Source organism: Amborella trichopoda, chromosome 12 (assembly GCF_054954075.1).
Source record: "Amborella trichopoda isolate Santa Cruz 75 chromosome 12, AtrichopodaSantaCruz75HAP2 v2.0, whole genome shotgun sequence".
Taxonomy (NCBI): Eukaryota; Viridiplantae; Streptophyta; class Magnoliopsida; order Amborellales; family Amborellaceae; genus Amborella; species Amborella trichopoda.
Window position 1 is genome coordinate 29,745,316 of NC_142347.1, and position 13,648 is coordinate 29,758,963.

The 13,648-nt window shown below is 31.9% G+C and overlaps 1 protein-coding gene across 1 annotated transcript; it reads right to left on the minus strand.

Annotated features, from left to right (window-relative positions):
• Positions 1-804: 804 nt before the first annotated feature.
• Positions 805-3,360, minus strand: LOC18438534 (uncharacterized). Its single transcript, XM_006848717.4, has one exon. The coding sequence runs from the start codon at positions 2,150-2,152 to the stop codon at positions 1,421-1,423; it is 732 nt and encodes a 243-aa protein (XP_006848780.1). The 5' UTR covers positions 2,153-3,360; the 3' UTR covers positions 805-1,420.
• Between the last annotated feature and the right edge of the window lie 10,288 nt (positions 3,361-13,648).

The following is a 13,648-nucleotide window of genomic DNA, read 5'->3' on the forward strand; positions in this document are numbered from 1 at the left end:
TGGGTTTGCAAACTATGTAGCATATACAAAGGCCATGATCTGTAATTCTAAGAAGAAATGGGTGCCTATTGAATTTTGGGCAGTTAATAAAAATTAATAAATAATGTCATTTTATGTATTTGATTTTACTTCAGTATTATGGATCCAAAAACATAACTAGGCAGAGTTCAACCATGGGACTCTTGCTTAGTCTACAATTTTAGCATGTTCTCCTGCTGCAATGGTTGTTAAAACTTGCAGAGAAAGAAACAAATTACCATTGCAAATGAAAAAATACATCGAATCCAAAGAAACATTATTAGATAACCATAGTACTCACTATGCCTTGTTGCAACTCAAATCCGTTAATCAAATTACAATATAAAGCTATAGAGACAACATAAATGCAATGTAATCATAACAAAAAAGAAAAATAATTACAAAGAAGCTTCATTAAGGTTTCTCAAATGGAAGACAATTACAATTCACATCTACATTAAACCCTAAAGACCTATACCATTTCCCAAATTCCACCCCCTTGTACAGAACATAAAAGATAACTACAATTTACATCAACATCAAACTATAAACCCTAAAAACCTACACCACAAAAAGAATAAGAAAAATCAAATTACCATTACAAAAAATGGAAAAAACGCATTGAATCCCTAGATCATTATTGCACAACTACAAGAAATCACTATACCTCGTTGCATCTCAAATCTATTGATCAAATAGCAACTTAAAACTGTAGAGGCACCATCAAGAAAGAGGCACTAATATTTCAAAAAAAATGGAAAGCAGTCATAACAAAAAGAAAAATAATTACCAAGAAGAAACAATAAACTTTATTTACCAAAGTGGACGATCATATCCATCTTACATCAACACCAGCTTACATCATCAGCATCAAACTGTAAACCCTAGAAACCTATACTATTTACAAACACTAAACTTTCATTAAAGGTCATCAACCGACTTACATCAACATCAACTTGTAAACTCCCCAAACCTATACCATTTACCAAATTCCTGTCCCCCTACACACAGAACACGAGAACCTAAAAACAAGAGACTATACCCAACTATTTACCCAATTCACTAATCAACACCATCAACATCAACTTGTAAACTCCCCAAACCTATACCATTTACCAAATTCCTATCCCCCTGTACACAGAACACAAGACCCTAAAAACAAGAGACTATACCCAACTATTTACCCAATTTACTAATCAACACCATATTGTCTTCTTCTTTATTTCATTGGGCATCTTACCATCGCTTAAAGAGTCCCCCAACCAAGTTTCACCACAATCCCCTCCTTTCTGTCTTTTCCTTTTGAAAAAATAGAGAAAAAGACCCAAAAGAGGAGCCACCGAGAGAAAAAGAATTGAAGAAACCTAGTAAGAACCAGTAATAAACCCTAGAAGAATATTACTTAGAGATTGATGCCCAGAAGACGACGCAAGTCTTTTGTTGCACAGTCTGTCGGCATCTGCTCCTTCCTTGAAAAACCAGGCATCGGAAGAGAGCTCGGAGATGGAGAAGAAAAGCACACAGGCCCAGCAAACTTCTCAACAATAGTAGACCCTGAAAACCCTAGTTGTTTTGGCACAAGGGCTGGATCAGGCCCCAACCTCTCATCACTCACCACATCCATCTTGGAAAACCCTCTTTCTGCAGGTTCCCTACCTTTCTTTGAAATATTAACTTCTGAAATAGGAAACCCTCTTTCTGCAGCTTCTCTACCTTTCTTCGATAGGTTAACTTCTGAAACAGGTGCAAAACCTCCATTAACACTGGATACTTTCCGAACAGTTTCACCCTCCTTCAATGCCCTCTTCTCCAAAACATACTGGCTCCCCTTTGAAACCCTAACCTCTGCTACATCTGAACCCACAGCACCACTTGTGTTAACCATGGCTCCGGGCTTGTATTCTTGGCCCCTTTTCAAGATCGTCACAGGGCCAGCAGGGAGGTCCTTGGCAGGTCTTCTGGTCGTTCGCCCATGGTTCTGGCGAAATCCCGACTGAGAACTCCTTTTCCGGAAACCAATTGATCGATTTCCCGGGACTTGGCCGGAATCCGGCTGCGACTGAGCGTACAAACCCATGGAAGCGGGAAGGCGATTCTTTAGACAGTCGTGAGAGCGCAAGATCGCGGTCGCCATTAATGGGAAAACTAAGGTTTGGAGATATCTCTTCTAAAGGAGATCTAGGGTTTAGAGACGGAGCCAGCTTCCACTCTTTACACGAAAACTAGGGTTCGAATGAAGAGGAAACAGGGCGCGGAAGTGGTATTTTATAGATTTTCGATGAGACGGTCGGTTTTATATTTATTCATGAGCTTATAAAATATGCTCTCGTGGGAGCACGAAATGTTCAACTCCCACGCTCAAAAATATCTATTTAATAATTTTTTTTGTTTTAAAATTTTGAAACCATATAAAAATTACTAAATTATTTTTAAAAGAAATGAATTTTGAGTTATGTAACCGTTAGATTTAACGCTTTGTGATAGTTTTTATTGAGTGTTAGGTTTTTTTAATGAGAAAAGTTTATATACATAGAGACGAGGCTTTAAACAATCAAATTGAAACTCAGTTCAAAAATTTCACTAGAAGAGATTGTTTTGATGGTCAAATATCTTCAAATTGATCATCTCGAAATCAAGATGCATGGACATGAGAAACAAATGGATTTCAAGTTTTGGAAATATTATATCTTGTAACTCATTTTTGGACCGTCAAATTTTAAGTTTTTGAAGTTTTCATAATATACTCAATCTACACTATTTTTATAGTTTAAAATTTTATAATTTAATTTAACAATATAATTTAAAGTTATCACAAAGATTTCAATATTGAAATTATTTTGCTCGATATTATTTAAAGGTGAATTCTAATTTGATTGTTTAGAACCTCAGCTCTATACAAATAGCACTCTTTTCTATTATACGAAAGAATTTACTTGGAAAAAAAAATTTGTAGAAATTATTCTAAAGATTATATTTTAAAATTTTGATATTTAATAAACACATCTAGCATACATTTTTTTTCGAGAGATTAAATAAATAATAGACTCTCGATAGTACAAAATCTTTTGTCTTGTTTTAGTGCGGCAAAAGGCTTGGGCAAGACGTCAATACAATAAATTATCTACCAAATTGAGGCGGTTTCCGGAGGCCTTTCTTGAAACGAAATTTCGGTGACAAGCCCCGTTACGTGTGCCTTCCGTGTTTCTTCCCAGAAACAAATATCCCAAAATGATACAAAATGTTTCAATCTGGAAACAAATATCTAAAAAAGATTAAAAATAAAACTCTTACGAGCTCAAGCGCACTTTTAAAGATGTATCACAAAAATCCATAAAAAAAAGATAAAAGGTTGTTTCAATGTTGAAAAACTATCGGATTGATCATTTAAAGATTTATATATATAAATATGGAAAAAAAAATGTGAATTTGAAGTGAAGCTTTATTTTGTTTTCATGAAACCTACGCCCTCTACAAACCTTATCTTATTAATTCCAAGCTCAAAACCCGATCATACTCCTCGTACTCGCCAAGAAAAGGGTAACACTGATATTTTTAGGAAAGACCAGGGTAGAAGATAAACACCGGCCATTGACTAGATCAACGTGAGAAGTTGACATCTGGCAACTGTTATGGACACGCGTCCTTCGTTTTTATTAACTCAATTAAGATATGTATGACGACTCACCGCTGAGCAGTGCACAAGGAAACCGCCTTTTGTGCGAAATACTTACCTCTTTCAAAAATGGGGTTGGAGTTCTAGATTTCTATTCTGCATTAAAAAAACTATTAACAATTTAATTAAAAAACTATTAACAATTTAAAAAAGAATGTGGTTTGTACATAGCCTAGGCTCTAATCAATCAAATTAGAACCTACCGACATATTAGAAATCTTTGTGATAGCTTTAAAATATATTTTTATATTCATTTATAAATTTTAAAGCTTAAAAAATAATATAGATAGATAGATCTATAAAAACTTAAAAATCTTGAAAATCGACGAACTAAAGATGTATTACAAAATATACTATTTTCAAAACATGAAAATTTTTTTTTTTTTATGTCCATGCATTATAATGTTGAGATGATCGATTTGAAGATATTTGAACATCAAATAACTTCTTCTAGTAAAATTTTTGAAGTAGGCTCAAATATGATTTTTTAGAGCCTCGGCTCTATATAAACTTTTCCCTAACAATGGGCAGAGGCTCATTATCCCCCACTTGAGCTATCTAAAGGAAAAAATTTGCCCCTTTCGGCGGGGCGTGTACTAGGCGTGTACTATGGAGAAATAATGAAATGGAAAATTATTGATACATTCAGTTTGTATTTTCATAGGATAATTTTTGCGAGTATTTTTTATTTCACACCATTAGCTCTAACAATATTCTTGATAGACCAGCTTTGAGTAAAAATTAAGCTTTTTTTTAAAACTAAAATACTTATGTTTTCAAAACATGGCGCCCAGCTTGTGCGGGTCTGACATAGAAAAATGTGTTGTATAAATGCAAGTTAAATATGGAGCTGGTTTGGCACAAAAAATGAACTCTACACAAGTTGAATATTAAGCCCGTCCAACATAAAATAGTGTGTTGGATTGGCGTTATATTCAAGTTGTGCACATCCAACTTAAAGAGGTAAAGTGGGAAGTGTAAAAAACAAAAAAAATGGTATTTTGATCTTAAAAAAAATTAACTTTTTACATTTGAAAGGTGGTTGAAAAAAAAATAAATAAATAAATAAATAAAATAAACTATTGAGGCTAATAGTATGGTATTCAAAAGTGTTTCTAAAGAGGGTAACATACCTAAAAAGTACAATACAAATTCAGGGTATCTATAATTTTTCTTAATAAAAGAAAAAAAAAAAAAAAAAAGCTTAAAGGGCTCTTATTCATGCGGGAGTATACACTATCCATATGCTCCTTTGAGCCAAACCTACATTAGGAATACCTTGTGGAAAATTGTTTTATGTAGACTGGACCGCATTTCTACAATGTACGGTCCAAAGGTATAAAACATCCATCTTCAAATAGGTGGTTCATCTAAAAACGATTGTAACTAACATTTTAAATATTTCTTTAATATAATTATTATTTCTAGTTTTCAGAATTTATTTATTTTTTTATATTCATGATCTCCATTTTAAAGATTATATATACTCTAAAAATTAAGATCAAATTATATTTAAAAAATATACTTATTGTCAAGCCCGTATTTCTATAATATGCGGTTGGCCACACTGAAACGGTGTCCATATCTTTTAGGTCTCAAATTTGGGGATATGACATCTAAAAATTCCGCCACCCTTCTCGAAGGAAAAAACGTTAAAACTCTTGCTTTGTTTATTTCAAAAATAATGGTATCTGGATATTGTACCAGAATTATCTAGTTTTTGTAGGGAATGATCTAGATGTTCAATAACTCAAAATATTTATTTTTATTTTTTAATAATTATTTGGTTATGATTGTACAAAACTTATCTAGTTTTTGCAGGGAATGATTTAGATGTTCAATAACTCAAAATATTTAGTTTTTGCAGGGAATTACAAGAATAATAATTTTTTAATAATTATTTGGTTATGAGGGAGTATAGTCGAGGTGCACATAAAAAAGTGTTCCAAGTGAACTTCACAATTCAATCTTCAAACCTAATAGATATCAGGAGCTTTTAACCCAAATACTAAAAGTTCATTTTTTTTTGACGAAAATACCCTTCTATTACCTAACCAATCATTTTCGTTTGAGAGGGGGGTCCGGCGTTTGGACGAGGTGGTCGGCCTTTTTATTGTGGCGGTATGGGGATTATGCTATTAGAGAAATGGTCACTCCGGGGCATTTTGAAATAGCGGTCCGGCATTTTGAAGGGGTAGAACGACGTTTTGAAGTGGTGGTACGCCATTTTGAAGGGGCAGTCCGGTGTTTTGAAGTGAGTAGTCTGGTGTTGTACAAGTGCGGTCCAGCGTTTCCTTCTATTGGGATCCGAAAATTGATTTGTTAAGTACGAGAAGAGTATTTTCATCAAAAAATGATCTTTTTGTATTGGAGGTATTTGCTAGAAAACATGGATTTTGGGGGGAAGTTGCTAGAAAAACTTAGGTTGGAGGTAAATTGATTAGAAAGTCCATTTTTGTGGGTTTTATATAATTTTTCTTACATCTGGGAATAAAATCGCTTTGGTGCTTCATTAGCATATTGTGGTGACGGGAACCAATGTGTACTTCACTGGGCCAATTCTATTTAGCACAATTTTTTTACAAGTTCATTATTTCTTTTATAGGTTTTGTTGGGGGTATTCCTATACAGAATAGAGTATTTTTAATGTACTCAACACTTTTAGACCCTCATTATCTTTGTTTCGTAATGCAAAATTTTTAGAGCAATGGTGTTTTCTATTTCTTTTATCAAAAGTTAATTTTATGTAATTTTTATTTTTCAATTTTTAAAACCCAAAAAATATATAAACAAAAAGTTTATATAACACCCTACACCCTAGTCACCACGTTGTGGTTTCTATTCCCACCATTAACACCACCCCACCAACACTTTAAAAAAAAACTAACTCCTAATCTACTTAAAAAAACGGGTGGGGCCTGTCTTCCCCACTGAATTACCCAAAAAAAGAAAAGAAAAAAGGTACACATAAAAGTTCAATAGAAAAGAGTGTTCAAGTTGGAAAACATTCCAATTGATCATCTTGACCTTGAGATTTATGGATATAAAGAAAAAAGTAATTTCAATTCTTAAAAATAGTACATCTTGTAACAAGTTATATAGACTTCCTAATTTCAAGATTTATCGAGTGTTTATAGATATGTCACCACTTTTTAATGAAAAAGAAGCGAAATGTGATTATCATTTCTACAAATTCGAAATGTGATTATCATTTCCACAAATTCAAGAATCGTATGGCACTAAAGATTCATCCACATTAAGATTGCCATTGGATTGGACAACCATTCCATATCAATTCATTCATGAAGTTGTTTGAACCTCTGCAAAGCAATGTGAAGTTATCAACATATTTGACATTATTTTTTTTGGGTAAGTTTTTAAAAGTGATATGTTAGTGGGAATTTGGGCCTTTATCCTTTTTAGTGAGAATGGAGTCTCACCATAGGGCTCAACATATTTTGCACTTGACCAACGCATGGGCTATAAAGCAATGAATAATTGAATATAACGCATCAAAATCTCAAAGTAACTTATGATTAGCAATATTAATGGATCAGCCATTATAATGTATCAAAACAAAGAAATCTTTAGTCTAATGGATCAGCCATTATAGTGTATCATAACGAGGAAAAGTTTTAGTCAAAATTCAGGTATCAAAAGCTATAATCATTAGCAGTGAGACAACAATAACTCAATTCCTACCATAGAAAAGCCTAAGTCAAGGGATTCCTATTGATAAGTAATTGATTTCTTTTTATTTTTTGTATTTTTTTTAAAGTAATAAGTTGCATGAAAAATCCTCATCCTCCATCAGCTAGGAGTTTCTTAACCTCACCATGCCTTCTCTCTTGTTTTTCTTTTGAAACGTTTTTAACCTCACCAAGCCTATGTGAAGTCATCAATGTACTCCTCGCCTTGCAATTGTGGGCCATAAAACAAGCACATAATGCATCAAATCTGGTGTTTAAAAAATTGTCGATCTGATCCGGAATCGAGCGATCTAGATCGAGTATCGATGATATCGTTCTGGATCCACCAATAAAATGAGATCCGGATGGTTTCATCTTTTTTTGGCTTTGTACCAAGCACTATGCATGATGACTTACGCAGGTGGCCTTGTACCATGTCCTTCATCCTATAACGTTACTTTTATATGGTAAGAGATTAAAAGGAAAAAAATAGTACTAGATCAAAGGATATTAGAACAACAAAAAATAATATTAATACTAGTTTATTGACCATTAAAAAAAATTATAAGTTTATGAGATATTTTAAGAGAAAAAAATAACACTAGCCTAAACCACTTTAAAATCTATTTTAAAGTTGCTTTGTCAATTATCCCACATTCCAAATATGATGTTTATTTATTTTTCTAATTTTATTATAATGTAATTACAAATTTAGGCTTATAAATTCTATTCTTCTATAGGTTTATTTATTTGTAAGAGTCACACCTTTGTTTATTGAATCACGTTTACTACAATATTATAATTAATAATTATACATTCATAACCAAATCTTGTATTTTATTTGTTTATTTATTTATATTATAAATTATATAATGTATTATTTTTATTATAGCTGTAAATAATTTTTAAAAAAAATTAGATGATATTATACGACAAATTTTAAATTTATTTATATAGGGAAATAACATCTCAATATTTGCATATTGATGTAAAAAATTGAAAGTTCTTAATATAGTACGTTCATTTCTTATTGGATTCCTAAAAACCAATATTTATAATGATTTTTAATAATCTTTTTGGATTTTGTTTTAAGGCTGAATCCTCATCTGAAATGCTGATTCACCGATCCGAATAGGTTTTTGGGGTCCCCGATCTGTTTTTTAAACCACTGATCAAATCAACTAATCTCACTATTTAATGTGCTTCGAAGTATATCAATATAAGTTAACAAGACGAGTGTTGGAAATGGGGCTGCCAATGGGCTCGACCTGGCGAGGATGGGAACTGTTTGGGCCTAGAAAGTGTCCATGAAAAGCTTGGCCCGGTCAATAAATGGAACAGCCCGCCCCGACCCAACTCATCAAGACTCTATTGGGATGGGCCCAAGGCAGCCCAGTAAGGAGTCTCTTTTTTTTTTTATCTCACTCTTCAAACTTTTTTTTGGTAGTAAGCCAATATATATATATATATATATATATATATAAGAAAAGTCTTTTCAACGCCTATAGGCGAAAATGAATAGTGATTCGACTACCATCATCACCGTATAAATTTCATTGCGCGGTCACGATTGTCCGGTAGTGTTTTATTTTTCATTTGTCTTATACAAAGCGGAATGACATGAAATTTGGAGGGTAAGTACAACTTATTGAGGCACATCTAATAAAAATATAAAAACAATTATCCAAGAAAAATAAATTTACCAAAATACCTCTGAAACTTTTTGCAGTTATTTTGGTCAATTTGTTTCATGTAAAATATTTTTATTTATAATTTTCAAAGATTCCCCTATTTTTGATGAATACACACTCCAAATTTCAGGTCATTTTGAAATGTAAAAAAAAAAATGAAAAATAAAACACTACCGGACAATCGTGACCATGCGATGAACTTTGGACGGTGATGGGGGTAGGAAAAATCACTGTTAATTTTCACCTATAGGTATTGCGTAATGTTTTTCATATATATATATATATATATATATATATATATATATATATATATATATATATATATATATATATATATATATATATATATATATATAAAGAGTCTACAAAACGCCTATAGGCGAACAATATTTTTACCCATAGGCTCGACGCCATCCTATTTTTTTCGGACGGCGTGGATTAAACACCGTCATAGACATAACATATCCATGGCAGTCTGTTATGGATATAGCATATCCGTGACATGATTTTTTCATGTAAAATTAAAGAAAAACATATAAGGAGGCCGCCACGGCCCTCGTAGGCCTGTGGCAGTTTTAGACCAAACCGTCACGGACATATCATGTCCGTGATGGGGGTGAAACACTGTAGCTCTAGGCGTTTTTAAGACTTTTCCATATATATATATATATATATATATATATATATGGAAAATGCTGGGGTTAGCTCACTAGCTCATATGAGCCCAACAGTCCAAATTAAATCTGGGCCAATCAGACAATCACAGATGTCCAATAGTATTTAAATTTTAGTTTGTTTTTTTTACAAATCCAAATCACTTAAAATGTTAGGCGTGTGCTCATAAAAAATAGGTGAATATTAAAAAAATATTTTACACGAAATAATTTGATCTTGGTGCGCCTTGATGAAAAGAGTGCACACCTAAAATTTCAAACGATTTGGATTTGTAGAAAAAAAATAAAATTCAAACACTACTCGACATCCGTGATCGTCAGATCGGCCTAGATTCAATCTAGGCCATTAGGCTCATATGTTCATATGAGCCAGTGGGCTAATCCCAACTTTTTCATATATATATATATATATATATATATATATATATATATATATAGTTAACAACCCCTAAAAATACAAAGGTTCAAATTAGAAGGGTTGTGATGAGTGCATTTATCAAAACAATGATTACTTTTTTATTAAAAAATTATTTAAATAGGTAACTTTACCATTAAGCAAGGGCAAATTTGAATTTTTCAAAAAAATACAATGGTATTTTGAAAGTTAGTATCCTGAAACTTTATTTGTAAAGTGCCCTTGTCCTTTAGTTAAAATTTCAATTTTATCATTTATGGAGATGACAAAAGTACCATTTATCTTGTAGTAATATTTACAAAATTATCCTACAAAAGTAACTTCTTTTAAAAAATAGACTACAAAATTAATAAATCCACCCTTCACAACTCTCTCTATCTTGAACCTTTGTAATTTGAAGGATTGTGAAGTTTAGATTATGGTGCATTTTGTATAGAGCATAGGCTATAAACAATCAAATTAGAGCCTACCTCCAAATAATGTCAAGAAATGTGATTTCAATATTGAAAATCTTTGTGATAGCTTTAAAATATATTTTCATATCTATTTATCAAGTTCAAAGCTTCAAAAATAGTGCAGATCGACATATCTATGATATCTTGAAAATTGACGGTCCAAAATGCATTACAAAATACACTATTTTTAAAACTTGCAATCCATTTTTTTCTCATGTCCATGCACCTTGATGTTGAGATGATCAATTTGAAGATATTTGTGCATCAAAACAATCTCTTCTAATGAAATTTTTGAGCTACGCTCAAATTTGATTGTTTAGAGCCTTGTCTCTTTTCAAACTTTTCCTTTTGGATTATCTCACATATATATATATATATATATATATATATATATATATATATATATATATATATATATATATAAACTCTTTCCAACGCCTATATGCGAAAATGAACAGTGATTTCGCCTACCCTCATCACCATCTAAACTTCATCTTTCGGTCACAGTTGTTCGATAGTTTTTCAATTCTCATTTTTTTCTATAAGTCCAAATTATTTGAAATTTGGAGCGTGTGTACATATTAGTGAAGCACACCTAATAAAAATATGAAAAAATAATTCATAAAATATAAATTGACCAAAATGCCCATGAAAATTTATGGGGGTATTTTGGTTAATTTATATTTTATGAATTATTATTTTTTATATTTTTATTTGGTACGCCTAACTAAGATGTATACACGTTCCAAATTTCAGATCATTCCGAGTAATAAAACAAAAATGAAAATTAAAACACTACTAGACAACTGTGACCGCGCGATGAACTTTGGACAGTGATTGGGCAGGCGAAATGAACAGTGATTTCTCCTACCGCCATCACCATCCAAACTTCATTGCGCGATCGTGATTAATCAGTAGTGTTGTATTTTTTATTTTTTTTTACAAATCAAAATGACTTGAAATTTGGAGCGTGTATTAATAAAAAATAGGGGAATCTTCGAAAAAGACAAACAAAATATTTTACATGAAAGAAATTGATCGAAATACCCCCAAAATGTTTCGGGGGTATTTTGGTCAATGTTTTTTTGCAGATAATTTTTTCTATATTTTTATTAGATGCACCTCAGTATGATGTATATACTTTCCAAATTTCAGGTCATTCTGATTCGTAGAAAAAAAATTAAAAATAAAACACTATTAGATAATTGTGACTGCGTGATGAAATTTTGATGGTGATGAGGGTAGGCAAAATCACTATTCATTTTCCCCTATAGGTGTTGGGAAGACTTTTCATATATATATAACGAGAGAGAAAGAGGTTGGGTTTCTAGAGGGAAAAAGTGATTGGATTTTAGAGAGAGATGGAGATTTGCGGTTTGTAAAGAGAGCATGAGTTTTTAGAGCGAGGGAGAATGGGAGAGATTTGGTTTCTAAAGAGAGAGAATGAGTTTTTAGAGAGAGAAAGAAAGATCAGGTTTTAGAGGGAGAAGGAGTTTGATAGAGAGATTGAGTTTCTAACGAAAAATTGAGTGTTAGAGATAATGGTTTTTTAGAGAGACAAAGAGAGATTGGGTTTTTAAAGAAAGCGAATACGTTTTTAGAGAGACCAAGAGAAAGTAGGTTTTTGCAGAGAGAGAGAATGGAGTTTGAGAGAGAAAAATTGAGTTTCTAAAGAGAATGGGGTTTTAGAGAGAGAGATTAGGTTTCTAGAGAGAGAATGGGTTTTAGAGACAGATTGAGGTTTCTAGAGAGAAAGAGAGATTGGGTTTCTAGAGATAGAAAGAGAGACTGAGTTTCTAGGTAAAGATATATTGGGTTTCTAGAGAGAATGAATTTTTAGAGAGAGCAAGAAAGATTCGGTTTCTCGACAGAGAACGTGTTTTTAGAGAGAGCAAGAGAGATTGGGTCTCTAGAGAGAAAGAGAGAGCATGATTTTTTATAGAGAGGGATTATATTTCTAAAGAGAATGGATTTTTTGGGTTTCTAGAGAGAGAATGAGGTTTTAGAGAAAAAAATAGATTGGGTTTCTAGAGACAACGTGTTTTAAATTTTCTAAGAAATAGTTTAGTACCCACTCTTTTTTTTGGCTTACAACCAAAAAAGTTTGAAGAGTGAATATTTATATATACTAGTTGAATTACGCGCATTGCATGTAGGAATAAAATAAACAATCATCACTTTCTTATATATATGAACTAAGTGTATTATTATTATTATTGCTATTAACTTCCTGTAATGTAATGAACTCATGAATGATGAATAATTGAGAATAATAATGTACCATAACTATAAAGATGATACTTTTTAGGTATTCAATGAAAATAAGCAATACCATAACAAATAATTTTGTTATAATGAACACCACATGCTTAATAAGTTGTGTGCTTTCTTCTATCATAACCATATTATGCGCATTTGATAAAAAAACAAATAAACCGTTCTAATAACAAAAATATTGACATATAAATAAGATCCAATAAAAGAAAACACAATGAATTAGATTTCAATGTCTTCTTGCAGATGTAGTCTTCTTTTAGCTTTTGGCTGTTCTAGAATATCAGATATGTTTGTCACCACGCATTTAACTGTTGTTTTCGAAAAGTAGTTAGTGTGACCCATACTTCGAAAATGTGCTTTGTGTTTAGGATCTTCTGTATTGCATGTTGAATAGGATCTACAATATTTGCTCATAAGGATAAATTTCAAATGCAAGTATTATGAAATACATTATTTGTGAGAGCAAATAAAACTAAGAATTATATGATGTAATAAACTATGTAGTGCATATACCTGGTGTTGAAGGCTGTGGAGTTATTCTGCTGTTGTACCCAAGAGATGTTCTGGTTCTTTACCAAAGATTGTTACTTTCAATTCGGTTGTGTCATCTCTTAGAGTATAATTGATACAATACTTATAAATTTTTTGGGTTATATTTGTTTTTTTATATTATATATAATAAAAATAAATTTAATTTTAGTTTATAGATATCTTACTTGAAGCTTGTTTCTATATTATCTGATTGGCACTTTGAAC